Source organism: Nelumbo lutea, chromosome 1, assembly GCF_056320005.1.
Source record: "Nelumbo lutea isolate HS-2025 chromosome 1, American lotus-T2T, whole genome shotgun sequence".
NCBI classification, from domain to species: domain Eukaryota; kingdom Viridiplantae; phylum Streptophyta; class Magnoliopsida; order Proteales; family Nelumbonaceae; genus Nelumbo; species Nelumbo lutea.
The window spans coordinates 27,601,504-27,622,082 of record NC_142684.1 but is presented as its reverse complement, the minus strand read 5'-3'; the positions used below and the strand labels follow the sequence as shown (position 1 = coordinate 27,622,082).

The following is a 20,579-nucleotide window of genomic DNA, read 5'->3' as shown; positions in this document are numbered from 1 at the left end:
CCCCTACTAAGTAAAGTTACAATAACAGATTAAAATAAAAAAGCTTTAGTCACCCAAACAGACCCTAACCAAATAAAATCAATTATTTCAACATTATCCTAAGAAATTTCGCTTTAATAGCCAAATGATATCATCTTCGAATTGGTTTTCATACATACAATACAAGTTCCCTTTAGGTTTCATGTATCTGTGATTAAGATATGTATAAATTGGTGCCTAGTTGTTAGTGAGGAATAATTTATTAATACTAGTAAGGGGTATTCCTGATTTATCGCATTGTTTTTTTCTGTAGAATTTGCTTGTTTTTGTTGATTCTTTTTGCTTCCCTCTTTTATTATGGACCTCTTGTTTAGCTATTTAGGTATGTTATTTTTTACAGATAAATGAAGGAGATGGTGCATTTTATGGACCGAAGATCGATATTAGTGTTTTTGATGCCTTAAAGAGGAAATTCCAGTGCGCAACGCTACAAGTCAGTTTGAATGGCACACTGAATTCGTTTTTACTGTTCTTTTACTAAGGACCATTTGATAACAACTGAAGTGTCTGAACTGAAGCTTAAGTTGGGTTGATTACTATTACCCTTGAATAATTTATTACTTAACTAATTTATTCACTAAAAGACTGATTAATAAGTCATTCAATTCAGCAACTTCATCCAGTATTAAATGGCACTCTAAGTTATAAGTTGGGTACTTAATTGAACAAATTCATGTTGTTTGCAGCTGGACTTTCAACACCCTTGAATAATTTATTACTTAACTAATTTATTCACTAAAAGACTGATTAATAAGTCATTCAATTCAGCAACTTCATCCAGTATTAAATGGCACCTTAAGTTATAAGTTGGGTACTTAATTGAACAAATTGATGTTGTTTGCAGCTGGACTTTCAGCTCCCTTCACGTTTCAACTTGTCTTATTCAGCAGAGGATGAGGCTAAGAGGGAGAGACCTGTTATGATACACAGGGCCATTCTTGGGTCTGTTGAGCGTATGTTTGCAATACTTTTGGAGCACTATAAAGGAAAATGGCCTTTTTGGCTTAGTCCACGCCAAGCAGTTGTTTGCCCTGTGTCAGAGAAATCTCAACCATATGCATTACAGGTATAAGTTGGTTGCATGTTTTCTTGTATTTTGTGACCTAAATCATATTTATCCCTACCAAAATAACTTTTATTATCTAGAATGGTGATAATCCACCATGTATGTTTAACTACTTATTGTTTTTATACTTCTCTTATGAAATTTCAACTATCTGGTAATCGAGAAATGAGTCTCCTTGTCTTCTGTTGCATCTCTGATCTTCTTGTGCACCTTGGTCAGTGAGGATTGCTACCACTTGCTAATCTCCTGCTCCTTTACCTTAGAGTTACGATTTTGGCTTTTCTCGTTGTTTGGGTGCAGGTGGAATACGCTAGCCGAAGTAAGCATACTCTTTAACCCGTCTTTCTTCTCTTGGCCTAACAAAAGAGGATGGGTTATGTGGAGATGTGCCAGGGCAGCTTTGATTTGGACAATCTAGGAAGAAAGGAATGCGAGATCTTTAGAGAAAAGGGGAGTAGTCAAGAACTAATGGAATGTGTGCTGTGTAGGGTAATACATTGGTTAAAGATACTGGAGTTATTTCACAGTTTTTTTGGAAACGGTAACTTCATTACCGTAAAATTAAGATACAATTGTCAACCCCTAAGATAGGAGTTGAGCTCAAGTAATCGAGTTACAGAACTGCCAGACCATTAGCTGATCTTCTTTTCTACTTGAAGCCTGCATCAAGCTCCTTTGTTATATTGAGAATTTCCTGTATGGGCTGTTGATACATTCATGCTCCCAACTTGCCTGATTGCAGCCAGTCCATTAACAATTTTGAATCTCCTTCTATCTCTACTTGGTGTAATCCCAATTGCATGTCCTATTTTACACCTTGAAGCAGAGTCATCACTTCTACTCGCAATGAGTCTTCCCTCTATTGGCCTAGAAAACATAGCAATAATTCTCCCATCTCCATCTCTGAATATTCCCTCTATACCTGAAGGCCTTGGGTCACCTCTAGAGCTCCCATCAAAGTTCAACGTTATTCTTTGTTGTGTTGGAGGGGACCACATTTCCTGCACAATAGGTATTATAGATGTTGTAGCTGCCACCACTCCCCAATTCCTAAATATGTCCTCAGCTCAGAAATCATTAAACAAATCTAGAGTTTTCAACTAGTGGATAGTCATAATGATTGTTCTTTATATAGTTTCCTCCTTGGATTTCTCCACTCCTTTGAAGATCCCATTATTTCTTTCTTCCTAGACTAACCAGAGTATAGCTACTCTTGTGTCTCTTCACATAACTCTACCACGCCTGGTTGCATGAAAAAGCTTGGGTGAAAGAGAGAAGAGAGCTAGGACCAAATAAAGTGCACAAAAGGACAAGATATTAATATGTGTGCGATCGTCTCACCAGAACCCAAGCAGAGGCTACAAACATTGGGTGAAAGGTAGAAATTTGGCCTTTTCTTTGCAACACATCCATAGTATTGATTTTTTGATGAACCACCTCCCAACAAAAATCCCAAATTTTTGGGGGAACAGGGCTATACCATACCTCCTTTGATGGAAAGTTTCTTGCAAGGTTATTTGATTGAATGAGGACATTAAAGAAAGCGGAACAAGTGAAAACACCAGACATGAAAGGTTTCCAAATTCTACTATCCTTACAAGATTGATCTAGAAAGGTTGACCCTAAAAGGGAAACTAGGTTGTCCACCATTGCCATTTTTGTCTCCCTTAGACCTCTCCTTAATCCCAAGTCCCAAGATTATCAATAAAAAACCAAAGAGATCACTTTTCTTTTACTTTTTGACAGTGAATAAATAGTAGGGAACCTATCCCTAAGGGGACTCTCTCCAACCCAAACATCTCCCCAGAACGACACTCTGTTTCTTGCACAAGTTTAATGCAAGGAAGGATGAAAGGCAAAATACCATGAATAGCTTTCCAGGGAGAACATCAAGAAGCCCTAGGATCAACTCCTGCATACCAACCATTGTCTACCAATCCATGTATGCTGCCAATCACTTTGTGCCATAGTCTATCCTATTCCAACTGTTAGATAGTGTATGCCCTTAGCTCAAATCAGCATGATGTACATTATGACATTTATTGTAAATGAATAAAGTACATATTTGATTCATGTTATTGTTGTGTGTTTCTATGTAATACCCTTAAACTGGACACATATAAGACTCGTGTTAGTTTAGAATTTTCAAAACCGTTGGATAGATCTAAGGAGATTTATCCTGCCAAGGCTGACACTGATGTGCCGCCAAGTTAGTTGGGGTGGCTTGTCTTAGTTGCCAGGGTGAGACCTGAGGTACATGCAGTGTTGGTTTTCTTGAAACCCTGAACCAGACGAAATTCCAATGTTGCTCTGCACCTTGGAGATAGATAGGCAAAACTGAAATGTTACACCTGACTCCTAGACTCGATTATGGTACTGCACTAGGTGTTAGATTGGGTTGTCTTTGATGTGTCAATCAGTGAGATCCTTAGCGGGGGTTAAAACCTGAGTATGTTGGGACAGTCTGAGAATTCATTTGAGTGGGCGGTCATAGTGACAGGATCGGGGAATGCACTCTCTCTGATGGAAACCTAAACTATTGGCAGTGGATTTCAAATGTGTTTGAAATTTTGTTTTGCAAAATATATATATATATATATATATATATATATATATATATATTATGGTTTCAAAATGTTTGCAAAAGGTTTTAATTCCCGAGATCCATGTTAGTAGAGAGTGTAGCACTGTACCATGCAGCCGAGGGAGAGGTCATCTCTTGTCGGGCAGTGTTTGATCATTAAGGGCTGAGAGGCTAAGTGTAAGACCATTGAGGGTTATACCTGATGGGCTAATCTTGCATTTGCCCATAGTCCTTGGGCCTTCATAAGATGGTTGGACCTAATGGCCATTTAGTGTAAATGTTGGGCCCATTTAAGAGCCTATGGTGATGGACTCAGGGGTTCACTGTGTCTTACAATGAATTCGGCCAGGCCTTGTAAGTAAGGCTGGGCTGAACCCATGTGGTTAATGTGTAGATCAATGATAGGGTCCCACGCCATACAAAGAGAGCCAAGCTAGCCAGCATTAAAAGGAAGTGAGCCTGAAAGCTTAGTGGGCCTAAAGCCCATTTCGAACTGGGTTAATTGGATTAATTAAATAGGGGTGAATCTGGGTATAGATCAGTAGATAAGGATAAGAGAATAACTCTTATCCACTTAAGGGTCTAGATCCAAATAGAGAATTTGGATAAGGAAACTTCTAATTTGATTAAGAGTAGTTGATATTGATCTGCAGATAAGATAAGGGATTATCCTTATCACTTAAAGAGTTCATATCCAAATAAAGATTTGGATCAAGAAACTCCTAATCAGATTAGGAGATTATCTCTTTAAGGTTATATATAATGAGAATGGCGGATCCGAAAATACATACAGAAGACAACACAGTTTGACTGTTTTCACCTTCAGTTTTTTCTCCCTGCTCTCGCCGCCCTACCCTGTTCGATCTCTATTTCTTGGAACTGATCAAGATTTGATCTTGATATTGTTTTTAGCTAGAAGAAACAATTCTGAGGCTGTGCTCACTATCCCATTTGATTCTTGCTGAAGAATCAGAGATTCTTAGTTAAGAAATTACCTGTTGATCCTACCTCATCCTAAGTTGTGCCTTTTTCAGTGGAGGGAGGATTTGGTACACTCTTTGGGCATGAACACCTTTGGGAGGAGCATTTTTGCATGGATTCCTTATCAACTATACTTCTCCCTAATCTTGGTTTCAGATTTGGTCTGGTTTGGTTACAAGAACGAACTTTGAAAATGCAGTTTTCTAAATTGGGAATACGATTCCTGGATGGGAGTGAAGAAATTTTTGAAATTTCGCCCAACCTTCTTGTATCAGAGCCAAGTTCAAGTCTTGAACCGAATTAGATCAGATCTGGACTGCGCAAAAGGGCAGAAGGCGTTCTACCCGATTTGTGCAATTAGCGTTTTTTTTTTCTGAGAATTGGTTCCCAGTTTATGGGCGAATGATCTGAAAAATAAATCTTTATTATTCTGTTATATTTATGAAATGGTTCTGTGAATGTTTCTTGAATTCTTGGGCTGCACGTGTGATGGATATCGAATCTTTCTGGTGCCAAGATTTGCGCACCCTGCTATTTCTTTTCTATTCGATTTGGTCTGTAAATAATTTTTTTTTTTGACATTGTATAGGAATTTAATGTGATGTAATAATAGAAAAATTAGGTTTTTCTATTTTATTTTCATCTGGGGATTGTCGGAGTGCGCGATAGAGGAGAAGAAGATTTCGTAGAAAGAAGTTCTATGATCTGCGATTTTGCAGATTTCGATTCTGCAATCTACGTTTAATTTTTCTTTGCAGGTTTGTAGGATGTTCAAGTTTATCATAGTGCAACCCTCTTATTTTGTTTTCTTGATAATTTTGATTATCTGGATTTAATTTATTTTTCAGATCATTATTCTTGAACTGGACACCAAAACTTGGGCCAATTTGTACCAGATTTGGTCCAAACTGGTTGGACCGAATTCTTGGTTCGATGGGGTTGGTTTTTTTGACCCAATTTTGATTTTGGCCAGAGGGTTGATGGCCCGCTTCAATTTTTAATTCGGCCCACCTCTGTAAAATCCAGTTTTAATATGTTAAAACAGCATCAGCCCTGATTCAGCTATATGGGCCAAATTGCTCTTTGCTATTCAGCCCATATACCTAGATAATGTTATTTGATGATGTTATGGGCTTTGTTGGGCTGATATTGATTTAACCTAATTAATTTAGGGTTTTACAGATGTTTAGATTGATTGGATCAATTTATTTCCTACATGAGATGTATGGATGTGTGATGTGCTGCGTACATGGCCCATAAGCACTTGGCCCATGTTAATTCGATAGTGGCTCTTTTGTACACTATGGTTGAATGCACATCATTGCCATGGTGTCCATAAGATCATTGGATGTTCTCCCTATATGATGGGCCCCACATCATTTTCCTCCCTAAGAGTAACCGTGTGGAACCCTAGCCGTTTAGGGCCCATTTAAATCTGACTTTGAGAAAGTCAGTGGGAGTCACTTTGGTTTGACCTAAATCAGAATTAGGGCATAATATTTCGTTCCCTCCAGTAAAATATAAGTGCATGTGATAGGGAGATTCATATGATGAACTCTCTAAAAGCCTTCCATCATTAGCATGAAGGTGGGTCCTTCAGTAATGAGGAGATGCACCATAAAATTGGGTTATCCATTTGCTGCTGGATCTGTTGGATTGTTTCATAAGATGATAGGTGCGTCATAAACCGATGTGGGAGGGCCTATCCTAAAATGGAAGACTCTCTCACGGCACCTTGGCGTTCACGAATATGATGGGTAAGCACTTATTGGACAAAAAGGTTTAACCTAAAATGGCAATGAACCTTGTTTGATAGAGGCCAAAGGGAAAACTCATAAGATGAGTGGATATGATTCTTCACAGAAGGTGGTGGGGTTATGCCGCTGAAACAATTGGCTCCATGCAATGTATGTGGTTTCCCACATATCTAGAGACATTTTGTAGTGTTCGCCACTGAGATAGGAGGGAAATCTCAGAGATGAATAAATGGAAATGGAACATAGATTAAAAGCCATTTCTATGTAGATAACATGAATCAAATCAAGTTGTGGACTAATATTTGCTTTGCCTTACCAGAAATGGCAAACGGACAATTTGCCAAATTGGTAGACGATAATAAGCTTAAGGGCCGAAAGTACGCTGACTGGTTTTGTAACCTTATGCTGGTTTTGACGTTCGAGAAATTGGACAAAGTTGCTAAGAACCCTGCTCTGGATCATCCGAGTGATAGGGCCTTTGAGGCCCGTATGAGGGAATATCAAGAATGGGAGGAGAAAAACTCTCTTGCCCGATGCTACATCATAGCCTCCTTAGACAATCAGATACAGAGATGGTTCGATTAGATTGAAGTGTCCAAGGATATCTTGGATAGTCTAAGGACCATGTACGAAGAGCAGAATCGTTCCACTCGTTAAAAGGTCTTATAGCAGTTTATGACCACTCAAATATCCAAGAACCAGTTAGTTCATGACCATTGTCTTAAGATGATGGGATACATTAATGAACTGGAGGATCTTGGATTTGGGCTAGATTATGTCACTAAAGTTGATGCCATCCTGAACCCTTTGCCTCATTCTTTCAATTAGTTCATCATGAATTATAATATGAACAAGCTAAATGTTAGCCTTCAGGAACTCAACAATATGTTGTAGAGGACCGAAGAACTGATAAAGAAGGATGAGCCCATGGCCATGCTTGTTGAAGGTTGCAAATCGGGCAAGAAGAAGAGGAAGGCAAAGAAGAAACCTCAAAATAAAACTAGCAAGCCTAAAAAGCAGAAGGACAAGGCATCAGATGCCCGTCCTTTCTGCAAGCAGACCAGCAACTAGAAGAGGAATTGTCCTCAGTACCTGGAGACCAAGAAACAAGGTAATTTTGAATCCTTTGTCATAGAGACCAATGTGTTGGTCATTTCTGCTTCCTGGTGTATTGACTCCGAGGCTTCTACTCATGCATGTAATACATTGTAGGGGTTCAAGACAAGCAAAAGACTGAGTGATGGAGATTTACTTTTCAGAGGAGTTGTAACCTTATAAGATTGTCTTTATGTACCAAATTTGAGAAGAAATTTCAAATGGGCCTAAATCCCATTTCGAACTGGGTTAATTGGATTAATTAAATAGGGGTGAATCTGGGTATGGATCAGCAGATAAGGATAAGAGGATAATTCTTATCCACTTAAGAGTCTAGATCCAAATAGAGATTTGGATCAGGAAACTTCTAATTTGATTAGGAGTAGCTGATCTTGATTTGCAGATAAGATAAGGGATTATCCTTATCACTTAGAATTCAGATCCAAGTAAAGATTTGGATCGGGAAGCTCCTAATCAAATTAGGAGATTATCTCTTTAAGGCTATATATAAAGAGCAGGGCGGATCTAAAAATACATACAGAAGAGAACACAGTTTGACTATTTCCACCTTCAATTTTTTCTCCTTGCTCTTGCTGCCCTACCCTGTTCGATCTCCATTTTTTTTATCTGATCAAGATTTGATCTTGATATTGTTTCTTGTTAGAAGAAACAATTTTGAGGTTGTGCTCTCTACCCCATTCGATTCTTGCTGAAGAATCATAAGTTCTTGGTGAAGAACTACCCACTAATCCTGCCTCATCCTAAGTTGTGTCATCTTCAGTGGAGGGAGGATTTGGTACACTCTTTGGGCGTGAACACCTGCGTTGGGAGGAGCATTTTTGCGAGGATTCCATATCAGGTATATTTCTCCCTAATTTTGGTTTCAGATTTGGTCTGGTTTGGTTACAAGAACAAACCTTGAAAATGTAATTTTCTAAATTGGGAATACCTCCATAACCATTTCCCCATTAATGTTGTATTTCTTATCCTACATTTCATATCCCTAGGCCGCCTCCATCTCTACTTCTAGAAACTTATTTCACAATTTCTCTTTTAATGATATTTGGAGGAATTGGCCAGCTGTAGCTAGAAGTTCATTTTTAAAGAATAGGGTATTGGTAAGCTGGGTGCCCCCTCGTTGAGGGTTTTTGAAACTGAATTTTGATGGGAGCAATCAAGGCAACCCGTGTCTCTGTATTGGGAGGTGCCTTGAGAAATGAACAGGGAGAGGTCATATTCTTTTTACTTTGGGGACTCCACTAGGGAAGAACTATTGGCTGCCTTACAAGGGATGCAGTTTGCAAATCAGTTAGGAGCAGAACTATTAATTTTTGTTGCAAGGCAACATAGAGGTGTGATGCAAGGCGTTTCACTACCTAGAGGTGTGAGGCGTATTGCAGAATGTAAGAGGCGTAAGCTTACTTTAGGGATGTTCACGGTTTGGTTAACTGAATTGTGGGGTATTTTTTGAAACTGAACTGATACTACTGGTTTTTGAATCCCCCAACTGAAATCGAACTGAATCAACCGGTTTTGGTTCTTTGGTTTATGTATATATAATATTATAAATATATATATAAATACATAATATATTTATATATAATAGATAATATGTGATATGTGTTATATATATATATATATATATATATATATATATATATATATATACATACACTGATTTGCTTCAGTTAATCGCTCTCTTTTTTAAGTTAATAAAAAACGAGTCCTTCAGTTTTTCAAGAATACCAAACCAATCGGTTCAGTTAATCAGATTTTTCAGTTTAGTTTTCTCGAGGGGAGGGGGATGAGGAGGAAGAAGAGGAAGAAGAGGAAGAAGGATTTCATCTTTTTTTGTTTCTTTTTTTATTATATTTTGTATTAAGAAGAATGAAGATACATTACACTAACTGAAAGGAGTATCTTGTATGAGGTGTGTGCCTCTAGCAATTCCTTCCCTTTCCTTTTCTTTCTTTCTGGCTTTTTTATATGAGGTATGCATGAGGCATGAGCTGTTTTTTGAATCATCTATGGTTTCAGCATATACATTGAACTGTTAGTAGTCAGTGGACCAAATGCGAAGTTACCACATACTGCACATATTAAAGCAAGAGTTCTAGCATTCATTGAACTGAATGACTTACTGCTTTGTCTTTTAGCCAATGATATATGGATATGAGTACAGGAGTTGAAATCTGCTGTGTCTAAGAGTTTGACCGGCAAGAGAAAATATGGAATTACAGACATGTCTATGGAAAAGTACATATTATTAAAATAATCCATATTTTGTGAATTCTAACATTATGTACCTACAAAAAGGGGCCTAAAATGTTGCCTTTGTTGCCAAGTGACGTTTTATACAAAATGGCATTCAATAAGCTAGGACATAAAAAAGGAAATGCTACATAGAAGTTCCTCAAGAATATATGAAGCCCCATGTTATACTATTTAATTATTTTATCCATTTAAAGACAATAATAAGTCGTTCAGTTCAACCACTTAAGCCATTATGGCATTATTAAATGACGTCTATCTTATTTTGATTGTTAAAAGACAAGAAAGTATATAAAACCTAAAAGAAGAGGAATGGAAGGAAAAAAAAAAGTAAAATTTCACCTGGACCAGCAACATAGCAATATGATCTGGCATCAAGCACACCAGAACCTTAATTCTTGAGAGCTCCTTCCCATCCCCCTGTGCCTAATTCCTCTCTTCTCATACCATGATTACATTTGATTGTTTAGAGTTAGCCATCTTCTAATATCTTTTACAGACCTGCTTACATCTCATTGCTACCAAAGAATCCAAAAATAGATGTGTCTTTCTCTACTATGGCTTCTACTATGGCCCTGTTTGGTATCAATCTAGAGGATTGATTCTTCTGATTCTTGCAATCCTCTGGATGAGAATGATGTTTGGTAGCATCAATTCTCAAATTTCTATTCAATTCTAGAAAGGAAAATCGGGCCTGGTGTGCGTTTCTCAAAAACAAAATTTTTCATTTCTGGAAGGATGGATTCTTGCCATCCTTCAATTCTCGCTACATCCCTTTTTAAGTTGTGAACACATGTGCCCAACATACACATAAAAGCAGGGGCAACGAAGGTAATTTCTGTCCAAGAAACCTAGGCCCCATCAAGTTTTATCTCTCATTTGTTCGATCTCTACCCCCAATGGCTCCTCTGCTCTCAACAGTGCAGCTAGAGACAAAATGGTTCTTTCTTTGATTTTTTCCTCCTTTCATTCTCAACTTTTTTTTTTCTTGTGTGTTTGAATGAATATTTCCTAATGCTATGGTACCCAGCATACACATGAAAGCAGGGGCAACAAAGGAAATATCTGTCCAAAAAAACTAGGCCCCATCAATTTGTCTCTCATTTGTTCAATCTCTACCCCCGATGGCTCCTCTGCTCTCAACAGTGCAACTAGAGACAAAATGGTTCTTTCTTTGATTTTTTCCTCCTTTCATTCTCAACTGTTTCTTTTTTCTTTTGTGGATGTGGATGAATATTTCCTAATGCTATGGTGAAATGATTCAAATGCTCTGTTTTCTTTATTTTCTGGATGAATTTTTCTGCCTATGGTTAAACAATTTAAATGCTATGGTCTTTATTTTGCGGTTGGAAAGAGATGGTGGGCCAGACTGGTTTGGTTCCTCAGTTGAGTTGCAGAAAAAATAGATTATTATTTTTTCAATATTTAAAAAAAAAAGAAGTAACGTTGGGCCACAACACTTCTTTGTTTTTTCAATTATCAAAAAAAAAAAAAAAAAGAAGTGTTGTGGCCAAATACCCACATTCTTTCTCAGAATCTGGAAAATCCAGAATTATTATTATTTTTTTGGAAAATTCTGAGTACAACAATTTTCTGGAATTGATGCCAAAAGGGGCCATTTGTCCTCCCTTTTATCATCCGCTTTCTTTCTTAGAAATCGTTGTTATGTTTAAGAGTCAATTTTGATCAATATTAAGAGTTAATTATGCAAATGGATAAACCTGGAGGTGCCTTTCAGAAATTGAATTAGAATTTTATGATAAAAAGCAGACTTAGGTGCTAGTGTTGCTTTCTGTCTGTGTACAGATATGTGTTGATGGTATTTCCATTATCTTGTAAATTGTTAATATTTGTTTGATGGTATTTCCATTATTTTATTTTCCGCTTTGTCTTTATAGGTGCAGGATCAAATTCATCAGGCTGGTTATTATGTTGATGTTGATACAACAGATAGAAAGATCCAGAAAAAGGTAAGTTTTCTCATTATCTTCTTATTGCTGATTCTATAAAACGGTTGTAAGGACAGCTATGTTGCATAGAGCAGACTGTTGGGCAGTCAAGAAATAACATGTCCAGAAAAGAGCAAGGCAGAAATGTGTACGCTGGGATGGATGAATGGAAAAATTAGAAAGGATATGATAAAAAATGAAAGCATTTATAGGAACTTAGGAGTAGCTCTAATAGGTGATAAAATGAAAGTAGATTAAGATGATTTGGTCATGTACATGGAAAACCATCAACGCACCTATACGAAGTGATTTGTTACAAGTTGAAGAGGCTAGAGGGGCAAGGGGTAAACCAAAAAAGGACAATGGTAGAAGTAGTAAGAAATGATCTAAGCGCCAATAACTTACTGGTGAAACAGCATTTATGTAGCCGACCTATATAGTTGGGATAAGGCTTGGATGATGATGATGATGATGAATTAATCTTATGATTTGCTCTTTTGGTCATTTTGGTGAGGAATTATGTGCTTAAGAATATGTTTTTTTTATCAATAACAATTTCATTAATTCACCAAAAAAGTTACATAAGGAAGACAAACACACTTATCTTCCAAGTACAATAAAGGTCCTCAAGAAAAACATAAGAATAGGAAGAGACAATAAAGTTACAACTTAGCCCAAAACATTTAATCCCTTTATGCCCCTTGTTTAGATGAACCATCAGCTAGAGAATTGGCCGATCTTTTAACCCAGCACATCTTAACTTCCATCTCCCGCACCAGCCACTTAAATTTTCTCCTCTGATTACTGTACTTCCATAAACCATTGTTGTCTGCATTCAGCCACCCTATCACCACCTCCGAATCCCCTTCAATTAGGAGTTTTCTGATGTTCATCTCCTTAGCTTTCTGGACTCCTTCCATAACTGCAAAGATCTCAGCTCAAAGGGAGTTATCCACTCAAATTGGGCCTAAGAACATGGAAAAAATGACCCCATTCTCATTCCTAAAGACACCCCCAATCCCTAATTGTCCAAGGTTCCCATTACTACTCCCATCAAAGTTTAATTTCATGAATCCAGCAGGTAGAGGGGTCCAAGACACGCTCATTACTGACTTGGTATGTGTGCATTTTGCTATTTCACCCCACTTCCTCAACATGTCATCCACTATGTAATCTGTGAATAGTTCCAAAGATTTCAGCCATTGTACAGTCCTAATATGAATGATAGCCTTTAGTTCTTCCACCCCTCTCTCAGCTTCTGAAAATATCTTGAAGTTTCTTTCTTCCAATAATGTCTGACATACTGCAGCCCTCAGTCCTCTCCACATAGTCCTTCCCCTTTTCCTACGCCACCTGAAGAAGGGGAAAAAATGCCTTGAAGATCTGGTGGAGGGTTCCACCTACACACAAAGAGGGAAAAAGCCCATTCCCAAATTGACCTCGCAAAATGGCAAGACACTAGTAGGTGAAAACCTGTCTCCCCATTCGCTTTACATAGAACACACCAATGGGATGACAAGCAAGTATTGGGTCACTTCTTTTGGAGTATATCAGCAGTGTTGAATCTTACAGATAGGCTTCTCAACAAAAACTACCAACCCTAGGAGGGATTGCTCTGTGCCAAACCTCATCAGCAGGGAAAGGGGGGGTTACAGGACTGGTGGATTGGCTTAAGACTTTGAAAAAGGAAACACAAGAAAATAAGCCAATGGGGGTAGTGGACCAAGTTCTAGAGCCCGCCCTTGTGGGGTCTAAGACAACGTTATCAAGAAGTTCAAGAAGGCTCGAAATATTATTGAAGTCTGAATCCCTCAAAGCCCTTCTCAGACCCAAATTCCACCCAAGCCCAGAAGTGGAAGAAGACGGGGTGATGAAGGATGAAATTGGCTCATTTTTAAGATCAGATAGAGCATAGAAAAAAGGAAACTGATCCTTTAGAGGGGCATTCCCCACCCAAGTTTGTTCCCAAAATTTTATGGAGTTACCAGAATTCAGATCATACCTGATATTAGGGGAGAATACCGTAAGTAGATCGTGAATGGCTTTCCAAGGAGAAAAGCTTGTGGTCCTAGCTTTGATTCCAGCATCCCAACCATTGTGCTCCAGCCCATCTATACTTGCCACTATTCTAGCCCATAGCTTCTCCTTCTCCTAGGGGAACCTCCAAAACCGTTTCCCTAGAAGAGCCATATTCCTTATTCTAATATTCCCAAGCCCTAAACCACCACAAATTTTACTCCTGGACTACCTCCCAATTGACTCTATAACACCTCTTCTCCTCCCCCGGCTTTCATAGGAAATCTCTCATCAACTTCTCCAATTTGTTAGACACCTTCACTGGGATTTTGAACACAGATAGGAAATAGATGGATAAATTAGCAAGCGTGGCCTTAATCAGTGTAATTCTTCCACCAAGGAGAGGTAATTCTTTTTCCAAGAGACCAATCTTTTTTCAAACCTTTCCACCACCGGGTTCCAAGTGCTCTCCCTCATAGGATTATCACCTAATGGTAATCCTAAGTAATTCAGTGGCCACCCTGAAACTTCACACCCCAACACTTCTGCATTCTCCCTTATCTCTCCCTCCTCCATATTCACTCGCACTACACAACTTTTCCCAAAGTGCACCTTCAAGTTAGACATTTGCTCAAACAGTTGTATCACCAACTTCAAGTTCCTAATAGAACTCACTTTACCACCTTCATAGAACAGAATCGTGTCATCAGCAAACTATAAGTGAGGGGGGTTTCCGCCCTTCCAACTCTCCAACCTCTAATGAGACCCCTCGAGTCTGCTCTGTGAATCAATTTTCCCAGGACATCCGCAATTAGTATGAATAAGAAAGCAGAGAGGGATCTCCTTGTCTTATACCCCTACTGGCTGGAAAGAATTCTTCCACTGTCCCATTCACTAGCATTGAATAATGACAATTCCGGACACAACCCATGATCCAATTGCACCATCTAACACCAAACCCAAATTTGATCAAAACTTTCCTCAAAAGTTCCTAGTCCACCAAATCATAAGCCTTTTCCAAGTCCAACTTACAGACCACTCCCTTCTTTTTAGCCTTCTTAAAGTTCCCCACACTCTCATTAGCAATTAAGATTTGATCAGTGATTTGTCTTCCACTCACAAAAGCTCCTTGATTTTGTGAGATGATGTCTAGCAAAACCTCCTTCGGCCTCAAAGACAACACCTTAGTAATGATCTTATACAGGCTATTTACCAAGATAATTGACCTAAAATCCTTCGGGTGGGAAGCATCTTTGTTTTTTGGAATAAAAGCTATAAATGTAGAGTTCACACCTAGATTGATAATTCCTCTCCTGAAAAACTCCTCAAACACCAACAAAATATCTTATTTCAAAATATCCCAACAGTCTTGATAAAAAGCCATTGTGAACCTATCCAACCCTGGAGCTTTCGTTCTATCGATATAAAACACAGCCTCCTTGATCTCTTCCAAATCAAATCTTCTTTCCAACCTTCTCCTGTTCTCCACCCCTATCTGGCCAATCCAATCCTTCTACCCACACCCTTTTACTTATCAGCCTTCTTAGAATGCATTTAAAGCGCTCCATACAAGCCCCAGCTATCTTCTCTTGTTGTGTTCACTCAACTCCACCTACTACCAATTTGGAGATAAAAATACTCCTCCTCCTTCCATCTGCCAAAGAGTGAAAATACCTAGTGTTTCTGACTCTCTCCTACAACCATTTACACCGAGATTTTTACTTTCAACTTATTTCCTCCTTATGCAAGCAATCCTCTAACTATCTTCTCAAGCCTCTCCTGAGTTCCTTATCTTCCTCTCCAAATTCTCCCCTTTCTTCTTTAAAGTCAAGGCTTTCAAGTCAATCCATCTGAGTTCTCTTTCTTTCTTCTAACCTCCCAAACTCCAAAAGATTCCACTCCTTGATCGTTGCTTTCACAAATTGTAATTTCTCATGGAATCTCATCCCCCCCCCCCCCCATTGGGTTATAGTCATACCACCACTCCCTTACTTTATTGGTTAACTCAGGATGGAGTAACCACATATTTTCAAATCTAAAGGGGGTTGATCCTCCACTCCTTTACTCCTTGCAAATCACTATGGGCCAATGATCCGAGGTCACCCTTGGAAGAGCTCTAGAAGCCAAATTTCCCTAATGTTCTTCCCAATCCAAAGGGAGCAGGAATCTATCCAACTTAGAGCAAATGGGTCTAGATTGGAGATTTGACCATATGAATGTTTTGTGGGATAGAGGAGTGGGATAGAGGAATCTCTTTAAGCTCAAAGGCATCCACAAACCTGTTGAAGTTCCTCATGCATTTTGTCACCCTCTGATTAATCTTATTGGTTTCCTCTAAGTATCTGATCCCATTAAAGTTCCCACCCACACACCATGGCCCATCCCACAACCCTTTAACATCAACCAATTCCTCCTACAACTCCTTTCTCTCTATAGTCATTTGGTCTGTATACATTTGTAAGCACCCATACATAACCATCCTTTTACTACTTAAATTTCATGAAAACCGAATACTTTCCAATCAACTCCTCCAGGCCTTCAACCACATCCCTATTCCACATTGCTACAATCTCCCCCGAAGCACCCCACAAAGGAGCAGCCACCTAGCTAATCCCCCTGGCTTTCCATACACTCCTTGCCCATCTGTTATTAAACTCTATTCTCTTGGACTTCTGTAACAGAACAATATCTGGGTCATACCTCCTTATCACCTCTTTTATTGTTGCTCTTTTCCTTGCACTCCCTATTCCCCTCTCGTTCCAACTAAGTATTTTCATTTCCACCTTTTTCTTAACTCCCTCTCCACCTACCCACTACTTTCTCCCTTTTCTTCTATCTCCTGTTACCCCGAACTTCTTGTCCCCTTCTACATCTCTTTTTAGTCTCTCTACTTCACTCAATTTCTTCTTCTTTGTTTTTATCTCCTTCCTCTTCTATAAACCTTCTTTCAGCACATTCAAATCTTCCAACCTGCATCCCAACTTCCCCACAAATTCTACTATCAAGTCCTCTTTCACTGAATCCTCCACCCCTATCCTTCCTACATTTTCCCCTCCATCTCTACCCCCTGCCCTTCCCTCCTCACCTCTGGTCCCACCCCTCTTCTCTCCTCTCCATCCATCCACCCTCTCCTGATACCTGCCTCCTGCCATGTTCTCTCCCCACATTCCTCTCCCACTCTACCCTCCTTCCTTTCTTTCCTCTCCGCTAAACCCTCCCCATCCCTCCTCCAAGTTAGAATTCCTTCAACTTCATTAAACACTCTTTCGATGATTTCCCACACTTTTTTGTTCCTGTACCTCCCCTCCCGCACCTCCCCACAGTCCTTCGTTCCCCTCTCCACTACCTCGAACAACCCACCATCTAGCTTGGTTGCATATTCATGGGCTACAAGACATGGCACTGGGACGAAATCTGGAACCAAAGACACAGAAAACACATTAGTAGCACAAACTGGATTCACTTGGTTACCTGGGATTGATGAAAAGGTTGGAAAAGGATTGCTCCCGGTCTCCCTCTCTTGTTCCAGAGGTTGGTAAATGTTTATCTCCCTGAGTTGGTGGGAAAGTGCTTCTGTCCTTTGGTCACCCTAGTGATCTTTCCACTCTACCCCTGATTCACCCCTAGAAGGTGTGTTCCTGCTCTACTTCAGGTTCTCTCAATTTGCCCCTTCTGTTGTACCTTGCACACTTTGGAGTCTTGGAGATGAGCTAATCTGGTTACAACCTTCACCCTTAAATAAGTTTGCAATATTCCATCCATCCATGTCACTTCCAACTAGGGGTGGCAACGAGCCAAGCTTTTCAGGAGTTGCTCGAGATTGAGCCCAATTCAGTGGCTCAATTATTAAACGAGTCGAACTCGAGCCTACTAGAGCTCGGCTCGTGAGGCTCTCGAGGTGGCTCGAATATATATATATATATATATATATCTTAATTTTTTAAATATAAAAGAAAAAAATTATATATAATTTTTATTTTTATAAAATATTTTTTCTAAATATTTTTATAATAAAATATAAAACGATCCGAGCCGAGCTCGTGCTCAAGGTTCTGGCTCGAACTGAGCTCGAGCTCAAGCTCCAGCCTTGTAGAATAGCCTCGAGCCGAGCTCGAGCCTGGTACTATTCGGCTCAGCTCGGCTCAAATCCACCCCTAACTCCAGCATAGCCACCTTCGTCGTTTACATTACCCACGCTTGTACCATCATCTGAGCTATCGTCCGAATCTTCATCTTCCTCATTGCATTGCACCCAGCCTTCATTCGCCTCTTCCCTCTCTTCTGCTCTTTCCCTTGCGTATCTTGGATTTGGCCTATCTGAGGAGCATCGCAGGGAGCTATCCTCAAAGTTTTGGCGGGGGACCCACTAAGTTCCCCTTCTTCTCCAACTTCCGCTGCTGTGAACAACCCCCATCCACTCTCGCCAATTGGGATGATGATAGACCAAATACACTGTCCAGTAATGGTCTTTGGCGTGTTCCCTTACCCCGGCCCACGTGACAACTTAAGTTATCACGTGGGTCATTTGAAAAACATCTCTGTTCTGTATCAGGCCCACCCGACCTGCCCGCGTGACCAATTAAGTTTCACGTGGGCCCTTAAATGAATGGCTGGGTTCACTCTCCAAACCGCACGACCCACTCACGTGACTTTTTAAGTTGAAACCTGTTCCTTCGTTTCACTCTGTTCAGTGTCATATTCATCATTAATTTGTGGACCCATAAATCATTTCTCCCTGCTTTTTTTATTAGATAAATGCTCATTTCACTACTTCAACCCATGTCTGTTTTGGTATGCTCTTAGCTCTACTAGACTCTTCAACTTGTAACAGATCACTTCCATCATTTTGCCACATATTGGAGCTACTCTTAGGGTCTTTTGAATAAGTTTATTTCTGACTTCATTCTTAAAGCTTGTCATGATAGATGTCAACCACATCATGTGTGGTTCAAGAGTCAAGACAGCACCCATAGATGTTGTAACCACTGATAACTGCTTTTCTTATTGTGCATATATTTGTCAAGATTTATAGGAATTTGATAAATTTTTATACAGTTTGGCTTTAGGGTGGTGGTCATTTGGACACACCCTCTGTTTGATAAACTAGGCTAATATTTAAAATATACTTAATTTTTGAAAATCATACAAAAAGTACTCTTTTGCAAGACAAGGAATACCTGTTTGTAATAATTCGTTTGGTCAAATGCAAAGGCCAGGCCTCATTACTTGCAAGTGTTTCACTTTTGGAGGATCATGAATTCATGACCTACTAATGAACTTTCTGTAATGCATTCTGCGTTCAGAAACTCAATATACTTCTTTTGTGATCTGTAGTATCTTTTTATAGCAAGGATGTGCCTGAATCACCACCGTTCTGTTTGGCATTATTCTGTATTTGGTTCAAGATGGCTTTCATCTTTCTACTGGTGCTGCAACTCATTGTACTTGGCTCTCTGTAGGTACGAGAAGCACAGTTGGCACAATACAACTATATATTGGTAGTTGGTGAGGAGGAAGCAAACACCGGACAGGTTTCCTTCATATTCTTTATAGCCTTTAATCATGATAGCTTATGTATACTTGGCTATCCATTTTCTATTTTTTTGGTTTATTCAAATCATGATAGCTTATTCATCAACAAAATTTCTTTATTACTGTTAGTTACATCAACTCTCTTTTAGTCTGCTTGGGTCCTGTGGTATACTATACTGTCAGACTAGGAAGGATCTCTTCCCCAACTCACCCCCCCCCCTTTTTTTTTGTTCTTTGACTCCTAGTTTCTTTCCTTTATTTTCTCCTTTCAGAACTCATTCTTGATATACGTTCCATTTTTGATAATTGGGCTGATGTCTTCCACAGTAAAGGCAAATACACCTTGTTCAGTTCGAAACTTTGTAGATCTCTTAGGACTTTAAAGAAGCTCAAACTGATGATATATACTATGCACCTTTGTTGTCAAGGCACCTAAGCACATGACTAGGTGGCAGGGTAGTAGTACCTTCTCTATTAGGTGCCTGGGCAATGAATTTGACAGAATAAAAGACCTAGAATTTCCAGATTTGCAATCAGTCTAATCCACTTTTGAAGTGACAAGATAATTTCAGGTTTCTGCTTAACAAATTTTCTGTTGTGTAGGTGAGTGTGCGGGTTAGAGACAAGTCAGACCATTCAGTGAAAAGTATTGAGGAATTATTAACACACTTCAAGGAAGAAGTTGCAGCTTTCCATTAGACTTGCACATGGGTCTCAGGAAGAAAGGAATGGGCACTGTACTCAGATACCCTGTAAATTGGAAAGGAACTCATTTCATGTTCAATATTCTACCCATTCTACGTCTTTTGAATCGCTCTCTTTTGTATAACATCTTATTTCTATTTTTTGTTTAATTTGCATTCTTCCTACAATCTCACTACACATTACATTGTTTAACCACAGGAGCAGGTTTAGCTCTGTAATTTGCTCGAGTTTTAATTTAGAAAATTAAAAATTCTGCTAGTCTTTCATTCTTTTATTCCTTGCTCAGTGCTGCTGTTAGTGTTTCCCGATTATATTTTCAGCAGAGTAAAATCACTCATATCCATGGATTGTTGAACTTGGTTCCAGAGGCTAGGGCTGTTCATAAGAAGACCCAAACCGACCAACCCGGTTCGACCCAACCCGAGTCGGTCAGGTTTTCTTTAGCGCTGGTTGGTTTTGGGTTACTAAAAAGCATAAACTGATGGGTCGGTTCAGTTTTGGTTTTCACACATGAAAACCGAAACCGAACCGACCCGAACCGATTTAGTTCCTAGTTAGTACTTAGTAGTTAGTACCTAACTTAG

General features: G+C 39.2%; 1 protein-coding gene across 1 annotated transcript in view; it reads left to right on the top strand.

Moving 5' to 3' along the window:
• LOC148874073 (threonine--tRNA ligase, mitochondrial 1-like) overlaps positions 1-20,253 on the top strand; it is a 75,913-nt gene extending 55,660 nt beyond the window's left edge. The window contains exons 17-21 of the mRNA XM_088943051.1: positions 380-472; positions 884-1,105; positions 11,692-11,763; positions 19,218-19,289; positions 19,894-20,253. Of these exons, the coding sequence (XP_088799177.1) occupies positions 380-472; positions 884-1,105; positions 11,692-11,763; positions 19,218-19,289; positions 19,894-19,989 (555 nt within the window). The 3' untranslated portion in view covers positions 19,990-20,253. The remainder of the gene's footprint in view (positions 1-379; positions 473-883; positions 1,106-11,691; positions 11,764-19,217; positions 19,290-19,893) is intronic.
• The last annotated feature ends 326 nt before the right edge of the window (positions 20,254-20,579 follow it).